Source organism: Suncus etruscus, chromosome 17, assembly GCF_024139225.1.
Source record: "Suncus etruscus isolate mSunEtr1 chromosome 17, mSunEtr1.pri.cur, whole genome shotgun sequence".
Classification (NCBI taxonomy): Eukaryota; Metazoa; Chordata; class Mammalia; order Eulipotyphla; family Soricidae; genus Suncus; species Suncus etruscus.
This window is the reverse complement of record NC_064864.1, coordinates 15,104,725-15,130,279: the sequence shown is the minus strand read 5'-3', so window position 1 is coordinate 15,130,279 and position 25,555 is coordinate 15,104,725. Positions and strand designations below refer to the sequence as shown.

At 33.3% G+C, this 25,555-nt stretch overlaps 1 protein-coding gene across 1 annotated transcript in view; it reads left to right on the top strand.

Annotated features, from left to right (window-relative positions):
• Window positions 1-25,555, top strand: part of PRKG1 (protein kinase cGMP-dependent 1) — a 1,196,983-nt gene that overhangs the window by 1,068,592 nt on the left and 102,836 nt on the right. Inside the window, exon 9 of the mRNA XM_049764671.1 lies at window positions 15,611-15,685. Coding sequence (XP_049620628.1) covers window positions 15,611-15,685 — 75 coding nt within the window. The remainder of the gene's footprint in view (window positions 1-15,610; window positions 15,686-25,555) is intronic.

Below are 25,555 nucleotides of genomic sequence, written 5' to 3'. Positions count from 1 at the left end.
TCCTCAGTGAAGAAATTCAGATAGCCAAAAGACACATGAAAAAGGCTCCACATTATTAACCATGGAGGAGATGTAAATCAAAACAACAATGAGGTATCAACTCATACCACAGAGACTGGCACACATCACATAGAACAAGAACAACCAGTGCTGCCATGAATGCAGGAAGAAAGGAACTTTCATTTACTGCCGGTGGGAATGTAGACTAGACCTGCCTTTTTGGCAAACAATATAGATATTTCAAAAAAAAAAAAAAAGAACTAGAAATTGAGTTTCCATATGGTCCAGCAATACCACTCCTAGAGATATACCAGAAAAGCCCTCTGCACTTCTATGTTTATCGCAATACCACTCCTAGAGATATACCAGAAAAGCCCTCTGCATTTCTATGTTTATCCCAACACTATTTATAATAGCCAGAATCTGGAAATAACCCAAATGCCCTAGAACAGAAGATGAATGGCTAAAGAAACTGGTACATCAAGGGGTCCTCAAACTTTAAACAGGGGCCAGTTCACTGTCCTTCAGACTGTTGGAAGGCCAGATTATAGTAAAAACAAAAATTATGAACAAATTTCTATGCACACTGCATATATCTTATTTAGAAGTGAAGAAACAAAATGGGAATAAATACAATATGTGGTCCGCGGGCCATAGTTTGAGGACCATTGATAGATAATGGAACACTATGCAACTGTCAAGAAAAATAAAGTCATTTAATTTGCCTATCCGTGATGAATATGAAGAATATGATACTGAATGAAATGAGTCAAAGGGAAAAGGATAGACATAGAGCAATCTCACTCAGATGTGAAATATAATAAAAAGATAATATAGTATTAAAATCCAGATACAATAGAGATGAGGGCCAGGAGGACTAGTCTATGGTAGAAAACTTGACACAAATTTTGGAGCAGGGGTATTAAAATAGAGAAGGGAACACTATGGCAGAGATAGTTGGAAAGATTACTTGACAAGAACTGGGTATTGAAAGGACATAATGTAATATGCACGATAATAGTACAAAGCAGACTGTCTAAAAGAAATATAAAGGGGGAGAGAGAAAGAGAAAGAGAGAAGTAAAATAGTAAAATGCCTGCCAGAGTAGCAGGAAGGGGAGAGGGTGGAAGGGTGGATGGGAAACTGGGGACATTGTTGGTAGAAAATGTACATGGGTGAAGGGTGGTGTACAGTTTAAGACTAAATTAATCCTAAACCATGGTGCTTAAATTAAAAAAAAAAGAAACACAAATGGACAGAGTAAGGACATTTTATTTTATTAGTGATGTATTCTTTTTAATTTCTATTTTGATTTGTATTTGTATATAGTTAATATCAGATGATTATAAATTGAATACATGTTTAAAGTTTTAAAAACAAAATATAAATACCATATTACTGTAACTATTGTAATATTTTACTATATCTATGGGATGGTTTTGGGATCACACCTAGCAGCACTCAAGCTCTTGCTCTAGGATCATTTCTATAGTTGCTCAGAAAACCTTATTGCTGAACTGGAGATTATGCAAGAGACATATCTTAACCCTTATATTATTTCTCAGGGTCCTAATATATTTTAAATACTGATATTAATTCTACTTACTTTTTCTACTTTGTTCATATCTACAGCATTAATAAAATATTTTATTAAAGATTAATAGACATTCTTAAATAGATAGGGATAGACTAATTTAAACTAAGCCTTATTAAATATGTATGCCAAGTACAAACGTAATTGAAGTAGGTTAACAGACACATGTATACATAATAGATACATAATTTTTCTCATGTAAAAATAATTCCCTTTCATTTTAATATTTGTTATATTTTCTGAACTACAATATTTCTGTTTAAGGAATTTACTGTGAAACATCTTATGGGTTTGGGACTGGAGAAATAGCACAGTGATAAGTTTGCCTTGCATGTGGCAGACCCAGGAGGGACCTGGTTGGATTCCCAGCATCCCATATGGTCCTCGAGCCTGCTAGGAGTGATTTCTCTGTGCAGAGTGACGAGTAACCCCTGATCACTGCTGGGGTTTTTGGCCCCCAGAACAACAAGCCAATCAATCAATAAATAAGTAAACTTTTAAAAATGTTATGTGTTGAAAGAGAGAGATTTACATGTTCAAGTGAGAACAGGGCTTTTTAAAAGCAGGGAATGCATAGAGTCCATATGTGAAGTCTTGGGCAAGTTTCCAGAGTGAATGAGCCCCGTGTGCCTTTCCAGAGCTGGTTTTTCAGTAGGGGCTTCTTCAATCAGCCAGATCTGCAGATTTTTTAATCTGTGTGTTGTCAAAGGATAAGAGACTTAGACACTTGCTGATTCTTTCAGGTTCTAACTCTGAACTTTATATTCCCTTGATTCCTCCCCTTTTGAGGGGGTCCACCCATGTCTGGATGGTGCCTTACATTCCATCTTAAAATGCGTTTTTTACTTAGAGCCTTACATTCTATCTTACACAGCCTTTTTTTTTTTTTACTTAGAGCCAGCAGAAGCAGGAATTGGCACTTTCTCTACCAATAAGTCTCATCCAAATGCAAAAGAGAAGGAAAGGATATGCTATGGCCATTATTTTCTAATTTTCTTTAATAGTCTGCCCTTGTGCCAAGGAAAGCCTTATTTCTCTTCCAGGGCCTAATACCCACATTCATTTTAGAGCCAAAGTATCCTGGTTTGAAATACCTGGCTTAGAAGTACAGAAATGATGTGTGAATAAAATAGTCTGTTTTTAAAATTTCTTGTGTCACTTTATCTTATCACATTGTAATAGTACTTTTCCATGTTAATATAAAAATTATCAACAGTGGCAGAGCAATTGTACAGGAGGCAGGGTACTTGCATTGATAATGTATATAATCTCTTATAAATAATGTACAGGATTTAGTTACTAACAAGTACATTTTAGAAAGTCTTTAGTGACAACTGTTTTGTCGTACGGCAGAGTAAACAGTGTAAAAGGCTTCAGAAATTGTAAAAGTTCAAGTGAACTTAGTAAGTGGTTTTCTGAAATCCAGAAGTACTTACAAGAGTCTAGCACGGTACTTGAAATAGAAGGAAGATAAGAGAAAAATGGAAATTATTCAGCTGATTCTTTGAAATACAAAAATAAAAAGGACCTGAAAACTTCTCATGTTATATGAATTCAGATTGTGGTTTGTGATAAAGAAGAAAAGAGCAGAGAGAAATTAATGTATGAGTTTCCAGGTTATCATTATATGATACTTTTAATACTCTTTCATTTCAGTTAATTCTCATTATAGTCCTATGGGAAGAGAAATCTTTTTTTTTTCCAATGGAGAAAAGGAAACAGAATCAGACTTATATTTTTTTTCTCAGTATCTCCTGGAAGATTTAAAATTTAAGGATGAGTCTTAGGAAATCATTTAAAGGGTTGAAGCAGCGAATGATAGTTTCTTTGTCTCTTCATGAACCCTAGCACTGGTTTTCTTGTTCATTGTGAAGTGTGCATACCTAATACATTTTAATAGAAGAATCATTATTTATAAATTTATTGATAGTGGTTTTAGGCATACATAGTCCAATACTAATTCCACCACCAGTGTAAACTGCCATCACTGGTGTTCTCACATTATCACTCTCACCCACCCCCTCCTGCCTTCTTGATAAACACAATATAAAGTTCAGAGGTTGCTGCTTAAATCAAATATTTTCTTAGCTGAGTTTGTGCTTTGCATTTATAGTTATCTCACTCTCCCATCTCACCAATATAACTGAAGCCACAACCTTTTGTTGCCCCATTACTTCACTCTTAGTTTTCTTCTGCCCTTGATTTTTTTCTCCTTCTTTGTCCTTCCCTTGTTTCAACCCTCTGGTCAAGTGTGACCTAAACTTCCCTGTTTACTACATTAATTTTCTTATCAAGTTATTTTACACTCCACAGATAAGTGATATTTTGTGTGTCTTCTGACATACTTCACTCAACATGATATCTTCCAGTCCCAACCAGGTTGTGGCTAAGGTGAAGAAGTGCAGAGACTCTGGGCAGGCTCTACTTCTGAAGCTCCAGAATACTTACCTCTTAGTAGAAAAACTTGTGCCTCTCACATCCACATGTTGGAGTCCTCACATCCAATAAGGGGCCTTTGGGAAGAAACTAGGTTTGAATAAGATCGTGAGAATGGGCTCACCAGGGGAGGACCAATATTCTGATTGTTGGGACCTGAATTCTGAACAATGAGGGATGCCATTTTGTAAAACCACATGGCAGGCTTTTTCTTAGGCTCCTAGCATGAAGAAACATCATTTTGTAAGGACCACATGGTGTGAGTCACATGCTGGGGCTTCACAAGCCTATTTCCATAGACTCCGCCTCAATCTACCTGGCCATACCAGGTAGCCTATCAGGGAAGGACAAGGGAGCAGTAGTAAGATACCCCTATACAAGAGCTAATCATTTTAAGGATCATCAGAAAGATGGAACATCCCTATATACCTTCCCTATATAATCTTTATCATGACCTTGGGTGGGGCTCATCTCCTTCTTGGGATGGCCCCTGTCTGGCCAGGCTGGGGAATCTTGTTTGGCAGGCTGATTAAAGCATTAAACTTTAAAAAAAAAATAAATGTGCCATTAAATATTTTGGGTAAATAGTTCAGTGGCATGCAATTCAATTCAGTCGCCTACCTCTTGAGCTCCGCCATGACACGTGGACTGAGTTGAAGCACCACATGAAGAAGGCAGAAGGAGACTAGAGACTATGTGCTAAAATCCTGTATGAACCCAAATATAACCCGAGTTACACTACATACTGGAATAAATACGTTATATTCTTATTGAGAAAATAGCATCGAATTGTCTGAGACTTGAGAGTAACCTGTTTCATGAGAAGCAAGTTGGTTTTTTATATTTTTGGCTTATTTGGGGGTAAATAGGTTAGTTTAATCAAAGTAATTGGATATTTGTAAATCATTATCATTGGCTTTCATGTCAAAAATGTCATTTGGGCACAGAAAATCCCTAATAAAAAGCATAACAGGTCGAATTTTGTTTACATTTTATGCACTTAGGTAAGGAGATTTTCTGACTCATAAAATAATTTATCATCAAAGTAAACCTGCCTATTACATGTATATTAAACAATTAGGGGAGAATTTCTTCCCTTAAGGAAAATGAAACATGAAACAGAAAAATAATCTATACTAACATTTTCTTCTGTGAATGTAAAGGTAAAACAATTGCCTAATATTTTATTCTAACTTTTCCTCTTCCTTTGTTTGTTTGGGGGCAATGCATAGCAGTCCTCAGGGCTTACCTTGCCTCTGTGTTCATGGGGCCATATGTGATGAATAAAATCAAGGTTGGCTATATGCAAAGCAAGCAATTTCTTCCCTGCATTCCCCCTGGTACTTAATTTTTCCTGTTTTAAATTGAATGAAAGTCTTACTAGCATTATCAAATCCATGTGTTCATATTAATTGCTCTTTGAATTTTAGATGTAAATTCTAATATAGTCTAAAATAATTACCCTCATTCAATGACCTATATATAATTCAAAGACAAATTGCTAAATATCCCAAACCACTTTACCTATATTTACACAAAAGTAAATTTTTACTAGTATCTAATTCAAGTGAAGAATTTATTTTAACTTTTATTCTAAAATTTTATTACTCATATAGGTAGTTACTTAAAAAGACATATAAGGCTTTCAATTTATAACCCCCTTATCTTCAAATAAAAATGTGTTTTAAACCTTTGAGTTTGTCTATCTTGTATTGGCCATACATAATAAATGCATCAGTAGAAATGTTAATGTCTAAATTCATCCATGTACCCATTAAGTTATTTTAAATATCAAACAGAAAAGGTGGTACAGTGGGTAGGTCACTTTGCAAGTAGCAGATATGGTTTCCCTGACCCCATGTAGGGTCCCTGAATACAGCCAGGAGTAAACCTCACCATTGTTGAATATGGACCCAAATATTCCATCCACATTCAAATCTCTATATATCCCTGGACATAATGGGTAATAAATTAGAACAGCTTTCTGATTTTATGAAAAATAATATATTGAATGACAAAAACGTTTAAATAACTAAAATAGTCTTTTAACCAAAGGATAAATAGTTGTATAGAAATTGAAAATGCATTAAGGTGTGATGAATAATTAGAGCAGTGCTCCTCAAACTATGGCCCACGGGCCACATATTGTATTTGTATCTGTTTTGTTTCTTCATTGCAAAATAAAATATATGCAGTGTACATAAGAATTTGTTCATAAGTTTTGTTTTTACTATAGTCAGACCCTCCAATGGTCTGAGGGACAGTGAACTGGCCCCCTGTTTAAAAAGTTTGAGAACCCCTGAATTAGAGTAAAATTTTAACAAAAACTATAATACACATATAAATAACTATGTAAAATAAACTGTTTGGGCAGAGAAGCTCTGTTGAAGAGGACACACCTGAGCTGAGACTGAATTACATTAGAAATAAATGTGCTATTAGGTAAAATGTGTCATGAAATTTGCTTATATATGTATGGATAAATAGGAAGAATATAATGCTTAATGAAATGAGTCAGAGAGAGAAAGATAGTTATAGAATGATCACACTCATTAGTAGAAATAATAATAAAAAAGGCAGTTTGGTATTAATAGTTAGAGAATATAGAGATGAGAGCTCAGAAGCTCAGAAGCTGTGGTAGGAAGTTTGCCACAGATAGCAGGGGAATAGCAGGGGAATACAATTAGGGCAAAGAAGGGAATGCTAGGACAATGATAGATGGAAATAACCACTCTGGACACAAACAGTGCTGAAAGAAGTAAAATGCCACGCAAAATAACTTTTAGTAACAATACTAAAAATCACATTGTATAAAGGGAAAAATGAGGGAGGGAAGAAAGAGAAGAAAATCTTATGTCATAGAGGAAGACATGGGAAGGGTGGGAAATGTGCACCGGTGAAGGGATAGCTGTTAAACATGTGACTGAATCTCCATCGTGAACAACTTTGTAACTATGTATATCATAGTCATTTAATTTAAAAATTATTTAAAAATTAATGTGGGGCCAGAGCAGTGGAGCAACAGTAGGGCGTTAGCCTCACACGCAGCTGACCCAGGATGGGCCTGAGTTCGATTCTCAGTGTCCCATATGGTCCCCCAAACCAGGAGTGATTTCTGAGTGAGTGCATAGCCAGGAGTAACTCCTGAAGGTCACCGGGTATGGCCCAAAACATAATAATAATAATAATAATAATAATAATAATAATTTAAAATAAATGCACAAAAATCTTTCAAACAAGGGAAAAGGCTGTGAGGTAGTTGTAACCTACAATCAGAGGAGCATAGTGGTCAGAGGTTATAGAGGAGTTATATGAACTTATTTATTTTTAAACAAAATTTAATCATTTTTAATTAGGAAGTCACACCTGTAGATTAACCTCAAATCAGGCTAACCTCAAATAAGTATGACTATGTTCTAATGTATAGAAAAACTGATTTGATATACAGAAGTATTTTGCTGATCTAGAGTAACTCCTTCAATAAGTGAGAGATCTCTGAAAAACCTTCCAGTACTGTGAGGTCATTGGTTTCACAAACCAATGTCACCATTTTAGATCTGGTGAATAATGCAAAGACCTTGGGCATTAAAAAATACTTCATTATTCAGAAAATTATTTTCCCCAATTTTTATTTCCCTAGACTACATTAGGTAGGGAAAAATGGCAGATGCCTTCAGTACCATTGAACATGACTTTCTGAAATTTTCTCCATGATAAAAACTTTAGCAAAATCTAGGGTAGTTTCTATATCTCACACATTAACTGATGCATTTTATTTCTTATGCTATAAAGCACTATATTTATGTACCTTTATACTTTTCATAAGTAATTTTATCTACCTATATACTCGAGTATAAGCCGAGTTTTTTGACAAATTTGTGCTGAGAACCCCAAATTTAGCTTTTATTCAGGCCATAAAGGTTATTTGATTCCATGTCCAGGCACTGAGTTAAATGCACATAGTCTCTAGTCATCTTGGGCCATCTGCTGTTGGGGGGGTGGGGGGGGATTGCTTCAGCTCAGGTAGGTGGCTGAACTGATCTGGATGACACTGAACTATTTAACCCAATATTCTGCACTTTGTATGAGACTGACAGCAATGATGATGACATTTGTGAACTCAGTGATGATGACAATGTCTATGCTGATACCCTCACAACAATACAGCTGAAGCTCTTATCCTCAGATAAGAAGGAGGAGGAATCCAGTTTGGAAGGATTTTAACCTTTGTGATTTAGCTTGATTACCTCTTATGCTATGGTTTTCTGCACTTTTTTTTAAAGTTTTAAAGTTATTGAGGCTAGTTTACAGTTTTTCTTTACAATAAATATTGAAAAACATAACCTACTCGTTCCTCAATTGTAATAGTTTTGGGTATAAATTTTTATTTTTGAAACTTACCAGTGGCTGATGCATTTTCCACCTTGGCTTATAGTTGAGTCACTAAATTTTCCCATGTTTTAGGGAAAATTAGGGGGGTTGGTTTATACTTGAGGATTTATACTTGAGGATATACGGTAAAGATCTGTATATCATTTTAGCTATAATCTTTAATATACTATTAATTTTTGAACTTCCCTCTGAAAAAATGCATGCAAAAATACTAAATTCCAAGACTTGGAATATCTTTATTATTATAGAAATAAATAGCTATCAATTGTCTCAGTATATGTTTGAGGAATGTATTCTGTGTACAATTACTTCAAAGGGTTTATACCAAAACTCTCATGTATCTCAGACGTCAATGTCTTGTGAAGGAAAATGAATCAAAACATGAACAATTCCAGAATTGTGGAGTAAAGTATCTTAAAAACATTCAAGATAGAATCATGATTCATAATGGAGTCTGTATAAGGAATAGAAGGGACCTAAAATTGTGTTTTTAACTTTTAGGCTTAGAACATGTTTTATTTTTCTTTCTAATGTATCACTTGCAGATTGTTTTTATAATATAAAATCAGTGGTCTGCTAAAAAATAAAATATAATGTCTTAAAATTGATCTCATAAAATGTTAGTATTATCATATGTACAGTTATATTTTAATATAAAAATCACAGCATATACAGTAAGTAATTACAACATGGATACAAAAAAGATACAAACATATCCAAAAAATAATTCAAAAAGTTTGCTATGTTATCATTGAAAACATTTCTGTAAGCAAGCAAGATGAAAGTCTTAAATTGTGTTGCAACGAAAGACATTTTCCTTCCAAACTGCAATATCGTGTATGTCAATAGTTGTATTAAATGTGCCAGTTTCTTGCTTGTTAACTTTGCTGACATAGGTTGAAATGATGAAAAAATCACTTTCTGGTAGTAATTTGTATCTAAACTGTTTCATATATTGCTTAATGTATTCAATAAGCAAATAGAAGTATTTTTATTGTGATTTTTCTAATAGATTGTATATAAAATCAGGATATTTTCATAATCTATAGTAAGTTAATCTTTATAAAATTTAATAATTGGGGGCCAGAGCTATAGCACAGCAATAGGGAACTTGCTTTACATGCAACTGACCCGGGAAGGACCTGGTTTCAATACCCAGAATCCCATATAGTCCCCCAAGCCAGGAGCAATTTCTGAGCACAAAGCCAGGAGTACCCCTGAGCATCACTGGGTGTGGCCCCCCCAAAAAACAACAAAAATTTAAGAATTGATTACGCACATGTGTGTTTGTATGAATAAAGATTCGTTAGTGTTATTATGTTTGAGGTTTATTTCCTGCCCAATGAAACAATTTAATATATTACTTTATAGAATAAACCAAAAAAGAACCCTACCCTTTATAAAAAATAAAACAAGAGATGATAACACAAGAGGCTTCAATTGAAGTCATAGTTATTATCACCATTTTCTCAATGGAAGTGACTAAACAGCATAACAAATACCTCAAATTCTCGCATTGTTTCCTTTCAATAAATACATTTTTAAAGAGGTTGCATAAGATTTATTCTAATGAAATACAATTGCCTTTATGTATATCCATGTCAAATTAAGAGACCTTTGTCAAGAATTCAGCTGTTTTAGCCAATATTTTGTTAAGAACTACTGAAGTATAAAACTAGTTTATAAGTTTAAAGTGAGGAGATGGCTCAAAAGATCAGGTGATCGATTTGTACATCCCTAGCCTGTGTTCAGTCAATATTTGGGGTCACTGAAGCCCACTCCGAGTGACCCCAAGTATGGAGCTGGGAATAGTAGCCTCTGACCACTGCTGAGTAAGGCCCAGAAACCAAAAGCAAAGCAAAATTTTACTTTTGACGTATTTCTTGAGTATAAACTTTAACTATATAAGAGTAGACATTGTCAGAGCAACAGTGCTGAAGGTAGGACACTTGCCTTGCATGTGGCCATCGCGGGTTCATCCCCACTACTACGCATACTCCCCTAAGCCACAACAGGAGTAATCCCTGAGAAATTCCAGGTGAGACCAGAGAATGTGCTTGGTGATTGACTTCCTGACTTCCAGGCATGAATCCTAAATTTGCTTCCTGAACCACCTTCTCATCATTAAGTGTAATCCAGATGGCACATTGGCTATATTGATGGTTGTTACCACAGTGAATGAGTGATCGCTGCCATACTGCGGACAGGTGTGAGTGAGCATTGTGATCATACCTGTGACTCCTGGGCATGGTGATGATAGCAATAACAACAATAAAGGAAGAAGTTGGGGGTAAAGAAGAGTAGGTTACCATTTTGTTGAGTAGTGTTATTTTTTAATAATAAAGGATTTGTTTTGTATTTTCTGCTAGTATGGTTGGAATCTGAAAATATTCTGTTATAAATATTTTATACCATAATATTTAATTTTCCCAAGCATTATAGGAAACATTAAACTCTAACCAGTATATTCCCATGTTCTTTTTCTTTCATATTCATAATATCTAAACACTGGGTTTTTCTTTACCTTGAATCTTAAGGAGAAACAAAGCAACAAATAATGTTCTTCTCCTCGCCTTCTGCTCTTTTCCCCATCTTAAGAGTTGAAAGGAGAGATAATCCTTACTATTTAGAGGTACTAACTCCTACCCTTAAAGCAAACTATCAAGTAAGCTTCAAAGTTTGTCTTCTCTCAAAGTTTTTTTTTTCTCCCTGCCACCAGATTATTATTTTTTTCTCCTCAACCCCTATCTCTGAAGTTATTTTATTAACTGCCAGGTGCTACCTGAGCCTCAAAAGAAAAATAAAGCCCAAAAGTTATTAAAATGATAGCTCATGAAGATTAAAGCAAGCAATATATATTATTAGGTACATATATGATTTAAGAATACAATTTTCTACACTAGTAGAATACAATTTTCCTACACTAATGATATAGAAATGATATTTTAGCAGCATGATAATGCTGATATTTGAGTTGCCTTTCTAATAATTTAATAACCCATTTCTCTGTAAATGAACCCTCATCATATCACAACCAAAGAACAAAATTATACACTTTTTAGATATACCACTGAGTAATCAGCTCCCTTCAGAAGGATGTTTTGGATTTATAATGAAAACATCTTAATAGCTGAAATTACTACCCACTGAGTTACTGTCACTATAATGTTCTAAAAACATAAATTTCCTAGATTGAGAAACACACCATTCTAAATAAAACTTTCTAAGGAAAATTTCTATGCCTATGTGTGTGCAGGAATGCATGAATTTTTTTTTTATCTTTCTCTTACCTGCTACCGTCTTCTCATGTTCTCTTTCTTTTCTGTCCCTTCTTGAAAGTAAATTTAAACTGCTAGCATTAAATATGAAAGGGTCTTTGCATTTTCTCTCTTTCAACTCTATTCAGCTAATATAATTTTCTCCACCTTTAAAAAAATCTGTTATATTCTGATAAACTGGATTGCTCATCTCAAAAACATTTTTAGAAGACAAGACCTCACACTTAGTGTGTATGGAGTAAGTTTGAAATTCCCTAAATTATTTTCCTCAATAAGATTTTAATTTTTATTATGAAAGCAAATCTAGAAAATATGTAAAGATGACTAATTTAACAATGCTAACATATAACCTATAATGAATTATGAGTTTTTAATGAGAATTTAATTATGTTTCACTTGTGTCCTTTGTTAAAATTAAGAACTTTATGCCTTGACTTAAAGTTTTCAAAACATTTCTGTAATCTCTGTAATTTTTCCAAATAGAAAAACAAAAGCTTTTATTTTTATTTTTATTTTTTTTATTTTTCACAGCATTATTTATGGTACATAGTGACAAGGAATGAGGGGAACTCTCACCAGTGCTGTCCTCCCTCCACCCCTGTTTCCAGCATGAATCTCATATCTCCCTCCCTTTCCCCCCAGAATACTAGTGCAACTGGTCTCCATTTTATAGCTTGTTGTAGGTTGTCTATTCTGTTGTCGTTTGCGATAAAAAGAATAAGAAGAAAAAAGAAAAAAGAAAAAGAAAAGGAAGAGAGAAAAAAATTGACCACAACTACCAAAAAAAAGAAAGAGAAAAAGAAGAAAAAAATGCACCCGGCTAATGAGAAAAGAAAAATATCACTAAATAATAACCACAGGAGTGAAAAGGGAAGAGAAAAGTGGAGGAAGGAAGGAAAATAAAGTAAAAAACTAATAAATCAAAACAAAACAAGAAAAAGAAGGGATGCTGCAGTGGTAGGGTTTGGTGTTCCCTCCACTTTTTTTTTTTTTTTTTTTGTATAGGCACAGTAAGCATTGTGGGAGAATGGGAATTTCCATGGCCTAGGAGAGTCAGGGCTTCTCCATCCTTGAAGCATACCATCATGAAATCAACCCCTGGCTCCATAGGTGTTCTTTACCTCATCCTAAGAGCTTTGTATGTGATGCCAGGAAACTTTCCTCTCAGTTGTGGCTGAGACAATGAGGCCACTGTATCCAGCGGTCTAGGCATTTGTACAGGTCCGAGGACAGGGTCTAGGTTAGAGTCTTTACGGTTCTAAAGGTTCTGTTCCACCATTGTTGTATACAGTCTTCTGTATCAGATGTTCTCTGTTTTCCTTCAGTCCCCAAGCCAAAGTATGGGATATTATGGATCTAAGGGTTCTGCTCAGTCTCTGTTGTCCAAGTTGGGCCTCTGCACTAAGAAGTCCTTTTTTTTTCTTTCTTTTTTATTTTTAATAGGAGTTCTGGTCTACAGTCTAGGGCAGGGTTTTCCTTATCGGTCCCAAGGATAGTTCTGCCCAGTCGCAGCTGTCAAAGTCAGTTTTCTGTACATGGTGCTCTTATTTTTCGCTGTTCAATAGACAGTACATCTTCTGGTTTCCATCCAGTGTTAGGTGAGGTGATAAGACAACTTGGTCTTGGGTAAGTTGTCATTTCCTCGTTGTCATATCATAACTGGTACAAGTTAGTGCCAGAGCTGTGTTATAATTCTCCCAATGGAGTTGGTTCCTGGAGTTGTTGCCCAGAGCTGTTTCAGTTCTACATCTGGGATCGGGGTTTGGAATTGAACTGACACTGTCCAATCTCCTAGAGACTGGGTTGTATCCACATGACACATGTCCAGGATGGGAGGCACCCTAGTGTTATAAAAAGTTGAGGTCTTATCCCTAGAAGATAAGATCTTATTTCTGTGTCTATGGTTTCCCCTTATTTACTGTGCCCATACAAAGACATATGGTTTCATATTGGATTGCTGGTGCTATTCTGGGTAAGGATGACTGGTTATATTCACAATTTCTGTTGTCCGTTTTTGATCTGCCATTTTATTCCAGGCAAGGCTTCAGTACCAAGCAGCACCAAAAATGGTAAGGATAGCAAAAATATGTATACATTAAAATAGAACAGATAAATAAACCTGTGTTTAGAAAGAAAACAAAGATATTTGAAGACAATAGGTGATAGTTGAGTTTGAGACGGCATTACAAAACCCTACATTGTCCTTGAACTAGGGGTTTTGCTGAAGCTGATTCCGGTATCATGCAACAGTCCATAGTTTGATGGGGGCGAGAGGGGCCACTAAGCATGGGTCAGTGGACATGTTGGTTGTAGTTCACAAAAGCTTTTTTTTTTTAACTAGTCAAGAAATGCCCTAGGACCTCAGTAAATACTGTAACAAGCATCCATTTCTATAATAATATTTTTTCTAAATGTCTTTTTTATGATACAAACACAGATGGCAGGTGTTCTACAGAATATCTGTCAGAGGAAAAATGAAACATTAGTTTATGCTTATGTTATTAATTCATACTCATTAGTAATGAGCTGTGTAACTTCCTCAATGTTGCATATCAGGATATCTTCAATTCTTAATTTATCATTGCAGGGAGACATAGACATAGTCATTGAAAGCCTATTAATATATTTAGAAATTCCTGCTTTCCTATACTTCTAATTAAGTAAATGGCTGCATTATTCATTCAAAAGATCTCAAATATTGTCAGCATGCATTGGTTTCACACTTCCAAAGTGTTATTTGGCTTGGATGGCTTTGTAAATAAAGATGATTTACAACGGACATATGCTTTCAATTCCAAAAGCCAATATTATAATTCAGCTTATTTTTATATTGGGAAGAAATGCCACATTTCTAATCTGTACAAATATACGTTTTATATTTATTTTCCCCAACTGCTCCTTCATTTGAGAATATCTACATGTATGTTTTTGTACTGGTGTCTATGTGTGCACAGATGTTTGAGCAGGTAGTCTATGATGGCTCTTTATACAGTGTCCTTTTGTTCAGCTGAGAAACTATAGCTTATAAACTTTGAAAACAAAAAAACAATCACAGTTCTATTATAGCATTGAATTCTACATTAATATCTTGAATAATTAAATCATAGCTAATTTATAACAGCAGTGCTAAATGAGAAAATGATTTTTGTTTGTTTTGGGCCACACTTGGTTATACTCGGGTTACTCTGTGTATGTGCTCAGAATTTGCTCCTGGCTTGGGGGCTCATGTGGGACTCCGGGAATAGAACTGCGGTTTGGCCTAGGTTAACACTTGCAAGGCAGATGTTCTACCATTTGCATCACTGCTCTGACCCCGAGAACAATTATTTTATGCAAAAATATATATGCAAGGGCATTAATAGTACCTGAAATTTAATTGGTTGATCTTGCTGTTTTGGTATTATAATTGATCCATTAATTTTCTCCACACTTGACCTTAGCCAAAAGGCTGAGAAGCGATCGTTAACTTTCTCATATCTACGTCAATTAGCATGTCACATATTATACACCACTCAGTTCTTCGAACATATCTGATTTGGTGACACATGGTTCTAGATGGTGGGAGCTAAAAGCAAGATGACAGTAAGTAGAGTTTTCAACTTGCACAACAATCCTGGGTGGATACTCAGTACCCCATAGTTGTTCTTTGATCACTTCAGGAGTCATCACTGAGCACTATCTGGTGTGTCTCACCTACCCCAAAAATTACGTGGTGTGAAATAGAAGTAACGAGACTGAAGAAACTTTGCTCTTCCAGATTTCATATCTATTTGATAGGTGCTTTAATAATGTTTCTAGATTGTATTTAAATTTCTCCTGAATAGAATCTTCTCAGAATGTTTCAATAGGGTAAAAGTTAAGTTTTCATTGTTACAGCTTCATAGATAATTTGTCTTACTTTTTCTGACAGCTCATTCAAGCATTTGATTGGAGGTTTGGATGATGTTTCTAATAAGGCATATGAAGATGCAGAAGCTAAAGCAAAGTAAGTGAATTTTTTGTCTCAATCCAGATTTATAAAGTACTACTAAAATATGTCTTGTATAGCATATGTTGTTAATAGAAATACATTCAGTTATTTGGTTGTGCTTTAAAAAAAGAGTCCAACACTTGACAGGATGAAACAGATTGCTTCAGTTTGAAAGGAAGCAAACTGTTCAAGGAATTTATTAGATATATGCTTAGTAAACCCATCTCATCATAGACATGAAAACTTAATTTAGTTATAAAATCATTCAAAAGAAGAATAGTTATTTTAAAATTAAATATAAATAATTTATTGTTTAAGAAGTATTTCTCCCAACAAAAATTATTAGAGTGAATAATGGTTATATTTAATAGATATTTTATGAAATTATATGAAAAAAGATGAAATGTATTTCCATATGAATATATTTTACTTTCCAGTGAATTTTAATGACAATTAAAATATAAGAATCTGAAATAGGGCCCGGAGAGATAGCACAGCGGTGTTTGCCTTGCAAGCAGCCCATCCAGGACCAAAGGTGGTTGGTTCGAATCCCGGTGTCCCATATGGTCCCCCGTGCCTGCCAGGAGCTATTTCTGAGCAGACAGCCAGGAGTAACCCCTGAGCACCGCCGGGTGTGGCCCAGAAATAAAAAAAAAAAGAATCTGAAATAGTATTATTAATATATAGAATTTCCAATGTTTCCCCAATGAAGTGTTTAAGTATATTTGATAATATACCGAATAAGTAGCAAAACTCATTATAAATAAATTTTAGGACCAAAATATAATTTCTTTTATTTTGAAAACTTTTAAAGATAAGAAAATTGATCTAGTTTTAAAATTCATGATTGTAATTTATGTTGACCAATAAAATTGTATCATCTTCAAAGCTATGCAAATACATTTACAGTTTGTTCTCTCTATAGTTTGAATTTATTTCATCTTTAGATACGCATATTAAATTATTAGATAAAATGCCAGTACTACCACTGCCAACCATTACTTCAGTAAGTAAATGACCATGGATAGTTCCCAACTCCACAGTTATTTTTATAGATGATACTGTGTATGATTGGCATTAGATTTTCTGCTTTTTTCTATTACAATTGGTTTTACATACTTGGAATTTAGACAATGATATTAGCACAAATTTCAGTAATAGAGGGTAGAATAATTGATTTAAGATAGATCATAAATTTTAGAAATTATATATCTCCAATTGTGTTTATTCAATTTTCCCTAAAGTAGGTTATTGATGTATTAAACTAACATAATATATAAATTTATCTTGCTTATACATATCCAATCAAGATTAGACATATACTTTGATATTCTAAAGTCTTATCTAAAGTGTAATTTAGATATTATCTAAGTATTTTGAAATACTCGATAAGAACCTTTGTAATTGACAAATTCTCAGGTATATTTGTTTCCCTCTTAAATTTAAGGATAGTTTATTATGTAAGGTTTTGCATAACACCTATTCATACTCTGAGGCTAGCCATAGGTTTAAAATGATCAGTGAAGGAAAGCAAATGTGAATTAATAATATCCCTTCCACTTATTTTATAAAGATAACTTTGTGCATATCATGAAATTTGTCCATTCATGGTTTCCCTTGCACATAATCAATGAAAAAATTACAAATACATTCAATTCACATTTAGTTAAACCACAGGACTGGTAGCAGTTTGTCACACTGGAAAAAAGACTAGTTCTTCTGGAAAAATGACTGTTCTGGGGACCAATATCGTTGGGTTCTGCCCTTAATACATAATGAAACTCCTCTTCAATCTCATCTTATCTTTCAAATAATATTTTTGGATATGTAAGATAACAATAGCTAAAATTACTTTATAATTATAAAAGGCTGTACAATTGGATAATATTTCTGATATCAGCATCATAGAGAATGTACCCTGTTGCATTTAGTACATAAATCCACTAGATGTATTTGATAAGAATTTGCAGAAAACTATGGCATATATGGTCTACAAAACTAATTTTATGAGTAAAATCATTCTTTATTCTTTTGTCAGATAATTTTTTGATTCCTAATTTTATTCCATAATGAAGTAAATCTAGTTTAATATTATTAATATCACACTTAAATTATTATAAAATGAAAGACAAGTTTAGTTGTAATTAAAGAACATAATAGAAAATAAATATCTCCTGTTTGGTGGTATAAAATATGCTATTTTGACTTTGTATTTAATATACTTAAAATAACCTATTTTATATGTGATTAAATCAGTTGGTCAGACCACTTTGAATTTCTGTTTAATACTAATCCAAACAAATTCCTTTTCCATATTCTTCTATATTAATTATTTTTAAAAGTCTATGATCATTGACCCATATTATAAAGAGATTGATAATGTAAACTTTATTCTTTAAATTATGAAATACTTGTCAGAAGGTGTAGTAACAAGTCTTTGGAACAGTTAGCATTTTATTATTTTCTAACAAACAATACCTCAAGAGTCATGAAGTTGAATTTATCTTTTTAAATAGGCATTATATTACTCAAGAAACTCACACTGTGAATTATTACCCAGAAAAGCTATTCAGTTAGGATTGTAGTCTCACTAATGTATTTCTTTCCTCTAATTTTATTATATTTTTATTATTAAAGAAACAACAGATTTGTCAAAATCTTGGACTAGTAATAGGCTCTATTAGTGATAAATTCACCAAATAATGTTGTTTATTTTATAAATTTATAAATAGATCAAAAAATTTAAATTGATTTGAATTGAAGTCTTCATTTAGCTTTTAAAATTTAAGTCTTCATTAAGCTTTACTCTCATAAGCTATATTTTTTTCGAGGTCTCCAGGATTTTTTAAAAAATAAACTAAATTTTATTATTTATTTATTTATTTATTTATTTATTTATTTGTTGGTTTTTGGGTCTATCCCGGCTGCGCTGAGGGGTTACTCCAGGCTCTGTGCTTAGAAATCACTCCTGGTAGGCTCGAGGGACCATATGGGATGCCGGGATTTGAACCGCCATCCTTCTGCATGCCAGGCAAACACCCTACCTCCATGCTATCTCTCTGGCCCCCAAAAATAAACTAAATTTTTTTTGATTTTTGGTTTTTGGGCCACACCTGGCAGCGCTCAGGGGTTACTCATGGCTCTATGCTCAGAAATCGCCCCTGGCAGGCACGGGTACCATTGAGATGCTGGGATTAAAACCACAGTCCTTTGGCATGAAAGGCAAACGCCTTATCTCCATGCTATCTCTCCGGCCCCTAAATTTTAATATTTCTTAAAAATTCAACTTAAACAAATATTTGGGTTACCCTGTGAAGGCATTGTTTGCATTAACTCATTTGAGTAAAATGAATAAAATAGGTTATGAAACTGATTCAGAGAAATGTTTAGAAATTCATCTGTGAGAAACTCACTGATTCCTAGTTAAGTTAGGGTCAATGGCTGAAGGAGTCTATGAAGTGAACAGACCATCACTTTTAGGGAACCACTCCAGATTCAGTTCAGCTGACTGGTTCTGCAAGATTGACTTGAAAGAATTATCTTAGTGAAACTATTCTCAAAACTCTTCTAATATAGGATAATTGACCTCAGCCTGTCTTGTGATGTACAGTTTCTAACAGGAAAATTATTCTTGACAGAAACGTTACCTTTATGACATGTTTAAGCTTCTCATAACTGCCACTAATTATCTGGTAATGGCTTCTCTTTTGGAAAACATAGAGTCATAATTGAAAAGATATTAGAAGAGAAAATATCAGATCAAATAGAAGGATCATTAAATATTTGTTAGAACAAAAATTACTGTATGAGCTGAAAGGCACATATTATCTTGTTTGAGAGTATATGGTTGCTAGTTAATGTATTGAAAGTTATCTGGGATGAACAGGGCATTCTGTTTAGTATTGTATATATAAAGTAGAAAATATATCTAACATAAATTTAGTGGAAATATTAGTTTGGATAATAAGTTATGATAGTTAATGTGTGATATTTCTGCTTTGGTAGAAACATCCTCTTCATAATTCTTTTAAAAAATAACTTCTAACTTTCAAATGGAATAAGAAATTTTTCACCTCATTATAAATATTTCTAAATATTTCAAAATCATCCTTAAGATTCATTGATGTTTTAAATATGAAACTTTAATTAAGTTAATATCTCTTTCTGTAATAATAGTCTCTATGTTTGTATGTGCATTCATATTATACTTATATATTTAATATAGCTTATGCAATTAATATTGTACTATAAAAATATTTCATATAAAATTACATCCTAAAAGGTGACTTATATGCCTCAACTTTATTCCAAGATTATTACTATAGAAATATAGAGAACAAATGTCTTATTTATAATTTATTTATAAGTTAATTTTTCATGAAAATGTGTATATTTTGTAATATGTATTGCAAAAATAATGAAAAATATCAGACCAAAGTCAGTTGAACACAACTGCTATTAAATATCTTTTATAATTTATGCACATACTGTACTTATCAACTACCAGCCTAAATGAAAAGAATAAACAAATAAATAAATAAATAAACGACCATCCTGATGAATTCAATTTGACATCTATAAGTTTTATAATGCTATTAATAACAATATATATATTGTACTATAAAAATTTGGTTATTACAAATCATATACATTGACATGCATTCATACATACACATAAGTCACAAACTGAAATTAAAGATTGATGAAACAACAGATGCATCAAAGATAGCAAGAACATTATATGCTTCAATAATACAGGAGAAAAATAATACTGCATATTGCAAGAGTTCTAGCTAGTTAACAAATGTTAATTGAATTTAGAAGTAACAAGCTGATTTTCATCTTAAATTATAAAGTCCGCAAACATACTGAAATGTATCTTATTGAGAAATAAGATATAACTTTTCCAAAATTATAACAACTGTCAACTAAAATTGTCAGAATGAGTAAGAAAGACTTCTAGATCTTCAATATTGAGAAGGAGATCTACATATGAATTCCAACAGAAAAGTAGAAGATAAAGTGTTTAAGACTACGACAACGGATTTCAGTATTTTTAATTTCTTTTATAATTGAAGGCAGACTTCACAGGGAAAGTTATCTCATCTTAATTATTAATTACAATACTTGTGCAATTATTTCTTAGTTCAGAAAGTATCAGTTTTTGTCTTATACTAGATAATAGTCTCCTAAGTATAAATGTTGCCCTTTTCCTAAATAAACTGAGAATAAAAAATCTGTTAAAAGACAGTAATTTTTTCAATAACAATAACTTTGTGCTCACCGTTTTTCCTCTGTAATGACACAACCTGCTTTGGAAATAGATACTAAGATACTAAACAAACTTGTAAACCTTCAAGACCTACTTCTGGAAGTGCCAGATTGTCCTCATGATGCACCTCAATATCTTCACGTAATTTATTATACTAATATGTAGACTTTAAGATAGATAAATATTATATATGTAAGACTCACATAGCACATAATGCTAAAAGGTAGCAAAAGCAATTAAAAGCAGGTATCATATGAACATGCCATCATAAAAGTGAGCAAAAAAATGAAAGCATCTTCTACGAAATAGACCCTTATTCATTCAAGTACATAAACTTGAGAGAGGCACTAAGATTAGCCTCCATTTATTGTCACCAATAAAGAATTGGAGTCTTCCCTCTACTCTTGTTGACAAGAAATACTGGACTGCATATCAACCATTATTCTGCCTTTTCAGTGGAATAGTATAAATAAGTACTTCACTTCTCTTGCCATAATTAGTCCTTGTTGACAAAAAAGTTCCCCGACTATTTGCACATCCGTTTATAAGGGAATATATTAATCTGTCTGATATTTTCAGAAATACTTTGCTGTGGAGTCTTGTTGTTTGACACCATAAGACAATGTTCTTTCATTCCATTTCACTAGCAGAGACAGCACTTTAATTACTCAAACTACCTGTCATGGGGAGATCACTCTGTGCACTTTGACACACAGAGAGCCACTAACTTTCCTCCCAGGGGTCCTCAAACTTTTAAAACAGGGGGCCAGTTCACTGTCCCTCAGACCATTGGAGGGTCAGACTATAGTAAAAAAAAAAAACTTATGAACAAATTCTTATGCACACTGCATATATCTTATTTTGCAATGAAGAAAACAAAACAGATACAAATACAATATGTGGCCCGCAGGCCATAGTTTGAGGACCACTGCGAGTCTAGTCTCTCAAAGGCATCTCAAACACACAAAACCATGCAAATCAGTATTGTTTGGTAATGTCTTCCCTCAAGCAGTTACTAGCATCTAAAAAACATGAAATCTTTAATGTGTAATTAAATACACATGGGTTTGCTCTTTTGAAGATCCTGATTATGAAATTTTGGCATTTCTTATTAAGATTTTTTTTCAGGCACTTTCAAGTCACGATCTTAGTATTTTCACATTCTTATCAACAAGTGATTTAAACTAACTTGGACTTGACCTAAGCAATTCACTGAGAAAAATAGCCTGAAAAAAATGTCTTATTTCCCAAATGGAAAGAATTCTAGAATATCCCTTTCCAAAATGAAAATTCTATGCCAGATAAACATGAACACTAAAACTGGAATTATGAAATAGCCCTCAAACCAGAATTAGAACTTGCTAACCATCTTTAGGGTCAGAACATAGCCTCATTCCCTAGGCAGCTAAAGTTTGTTTTCTATTTTATTGCATGGCAAAACATTAGAGACTTAAAAAAAAATCTACAGGGGTTGGCTGGCCCTGAGCTAATAAGTTGGATTTGGGCTAAGCAAGAAATATATTTGCTTTTCAAATTCCAGTACAAGTAATCAGGCGAGAAAGACCTATAGGCCAGTTTTCAAGGCCACCACTGGTAGCAAAATTAATACCTGATTCACAAGTATGAATAAATTTACTGTTAATTGTGAGATTGATTTGGTATATCCTGAAAAAAAATTAATGATGCTTATGCTAAAACTAAGCCTTGGTAGAAGTATTTTATTTTTCTGTTTGTTAAACATTTTTAAACTTTCAAAGGCCATTTGCTAATTACTTGTACGCAGCACTTATCTTTAAGACTCCCTAGGTAGCAAGGCTCTATAAAGGTGAATCCCAGTATGACCTTGCCTGTAACCTTTTCTAATTGACAGAGGAGAAGGTGAAAGATAATTGAAAATTCTAGTGCCTCTGTCTTGCTTGGTGGTTGCAAACAAGTCATTTCCTTGAACTCTGTTTTCTTCTTCTGTAAAGAATTATTTCTTTCCACAGTTGCCTTATTAGATAGCAATGATTGAACAGTGCATTTAAAACATCAAGTGGTCTTCAAGTCTAAAAGAATATATTGGTTTCATATACTTATATGAATTCATCCTTTCTGGAACCATAAACATCCTTAGCAAAAGAAAGCAGACCAGTGCAAGGGTATTTTCAATATGCTGATATCCTAGATCTGTTTGTAATCTGACCCTTTTAAAAAATTATTGAATTATTTTTCTTAAAAACTGTGGTTTACAAGGATGTGCATACTATAGTTTTTTTTCAAAGTTACAAACTTGTTCATGATTTTCAGTCATAAGACTGAAAATATAGTCCCATCACCTGTGCACATTTTCTGCCACCAATATTCCCAGTTTCCCTGCCACCTTTCCCCAGACCCTCTGCCCTGTCTGCCTCTGTGGCAGACATTTTTCTGATATTATTTGAAGAACACTAAGTGATAAAATCTAGTATGGTGTTTGTTTCAAATGAAGCAGTTTCAATTGACAGCAATTTCAGTTATAATCCTTAGTTATTTTTCTTTTACAATTAGGTACGTTTCTGTCACTGGAGTAAAGATAACAAAATTATTCACCCATATAGCATATTACACATAAGATTGAGTTGTTACTATTTTAATTTTTGTAGTGTAACAGCATTATATTAACATATTATCAGGTGTTTATCATAAGAACTATGTACTACATTAAGTTCACCAGAGTCCAATTCTATCTTTAGCCTAACAGTTGATTTTTTTAGTGATTTTATTCTCTCCCTACTGCATATCTTTCTGATAACCACTCAGTCTTAATGCATAAAAGTTTATTTTTTTTATTTTAAAATATTTTTGTGCCATATTTAGTGTTGCTCTTAGAAGGGTCAGGGGACCATATGTGGTGTCAGGAATTGGACCTGGTTGGCCTTGTTTAAAACATGTGCCCTACTTGCTATCTGATCTCTCCAGTCCCCAAAGCTTATTTTTTTAAATTTAGTTAAGTTCAAAGGTTGTATTTTATTTTCATATGTGCTATATCACATGATGTGATGATAGTTCACTTATTAGCTAAGCATTATACCTGATAATGCTATTGCAAATGGTAAGCTTCCACTTTTCTACAGTGTAAAGTATTACATTATACATATACATATACATGTATAACAATCTTCTTTATCTATGTATCTATGTATTGATATTTAGGTTGTCTCTAACACTGGCTCTTTTAATAATGCAGTAAGAAATAAGGGAATATATTTATCTCATTGAATCAGAAATTTTATAGTTAAAATACAATTCTGAGAGTTCTTAGAATGTCTAAGAAATCTGTGAGTTTCTAAGAAATGAAATATTTGGATTGTATAAAATGTATACAATTTATACATTTACACAATTTATAAAATTTATATTTTTGTTTGTTTGTTTTGGGGCTATACGCAGTGGTGCTCAGAAGTTACTACTGGCTCTATGCTCTAAACTTTCTTTAGGCTGGCTTAGGGGATCATCAAATGGGATGCTGGGATTGAACCCAAGATGGCCATCATTCTACCAAATCAAGTCTTAAATTTATACTTTCAAGTTTTTGAGTTATCTTCCTATGTTTTCCATAACAATGGCATCAACTTATCCCACCAACATTGCAAAAATGTCGCTTATTTCTATGTTTCTTCTTTCACTTTGAGATAGTAACGCCCAATGCTGAAAGTTATCTCACTAGTAAGGTCATAGTCAAGTAGTAAGAGAGTGTTGTTCCCTGAGATTTGGGAGATTTGAGTCTTAGATTTCTTCTAATAACTTCTCCATGTGAACTTTCACACATGACGGTCTCTAATTCTTCTAATCCCAAAACTAGAATTTTCTCTTACATGTAAAATATGGCAATCTAGGTATCTGTAACAATTTAAGCATTTATGACATAGATATTAACAAGTTCTTTGTTATAAGCATAAATACAAATTAGAGAATTAATACTTTTATCTTGTTTTCTGCATTTATAATGAAGACATCTTTGTAGTTGTCAAAATAAAAGAGACACTTAAGACCATGAAATAATTTATGGTAAGGTTTAAATTTAACCAAGTTCAGAAAGCTCCATTTTGTATTTCTTATAATATGTATTGCTGTCATGCTTACTTTATTCAAAACATTTAAATGATTCTGGAAGTACATTTTGATAACTCGTAATTGTGAAATGAATTAGCCTTTAACAGAAAGCCTTTTTCATTTTCATCATTTATTCCTAATTTTCTCTTGTTACTGTGACATTTAGATATGATAATAAAGCTGACTAGCTTTAAAAAAATTCCATTAGAAAATCAGAGTACTTTTAAAAGAGAAAATTACACCTGTATTCCCCCCTTACATTCTTTTAAAATCAAATTATTTTTAAGTAACGAAGTTAAATGGCAGCACATATTGTTTCAGTAGAAAGAACACTGAATGCTGTGTTCACGTATTTAAATGGTTATTTGAGGGTGATGAGATATCATAGAAGTAATGCATGGAGCGATTTCTGAACTCAGAGCCAGGAGTAATCCCTGAACACCGCTGGGTGACACCAAAAAACAACAATAAAAAACAAACACACAAATAAACTATTACTCTACAGTACAGGATCTGTACACACCTTTTAGACAACTCAG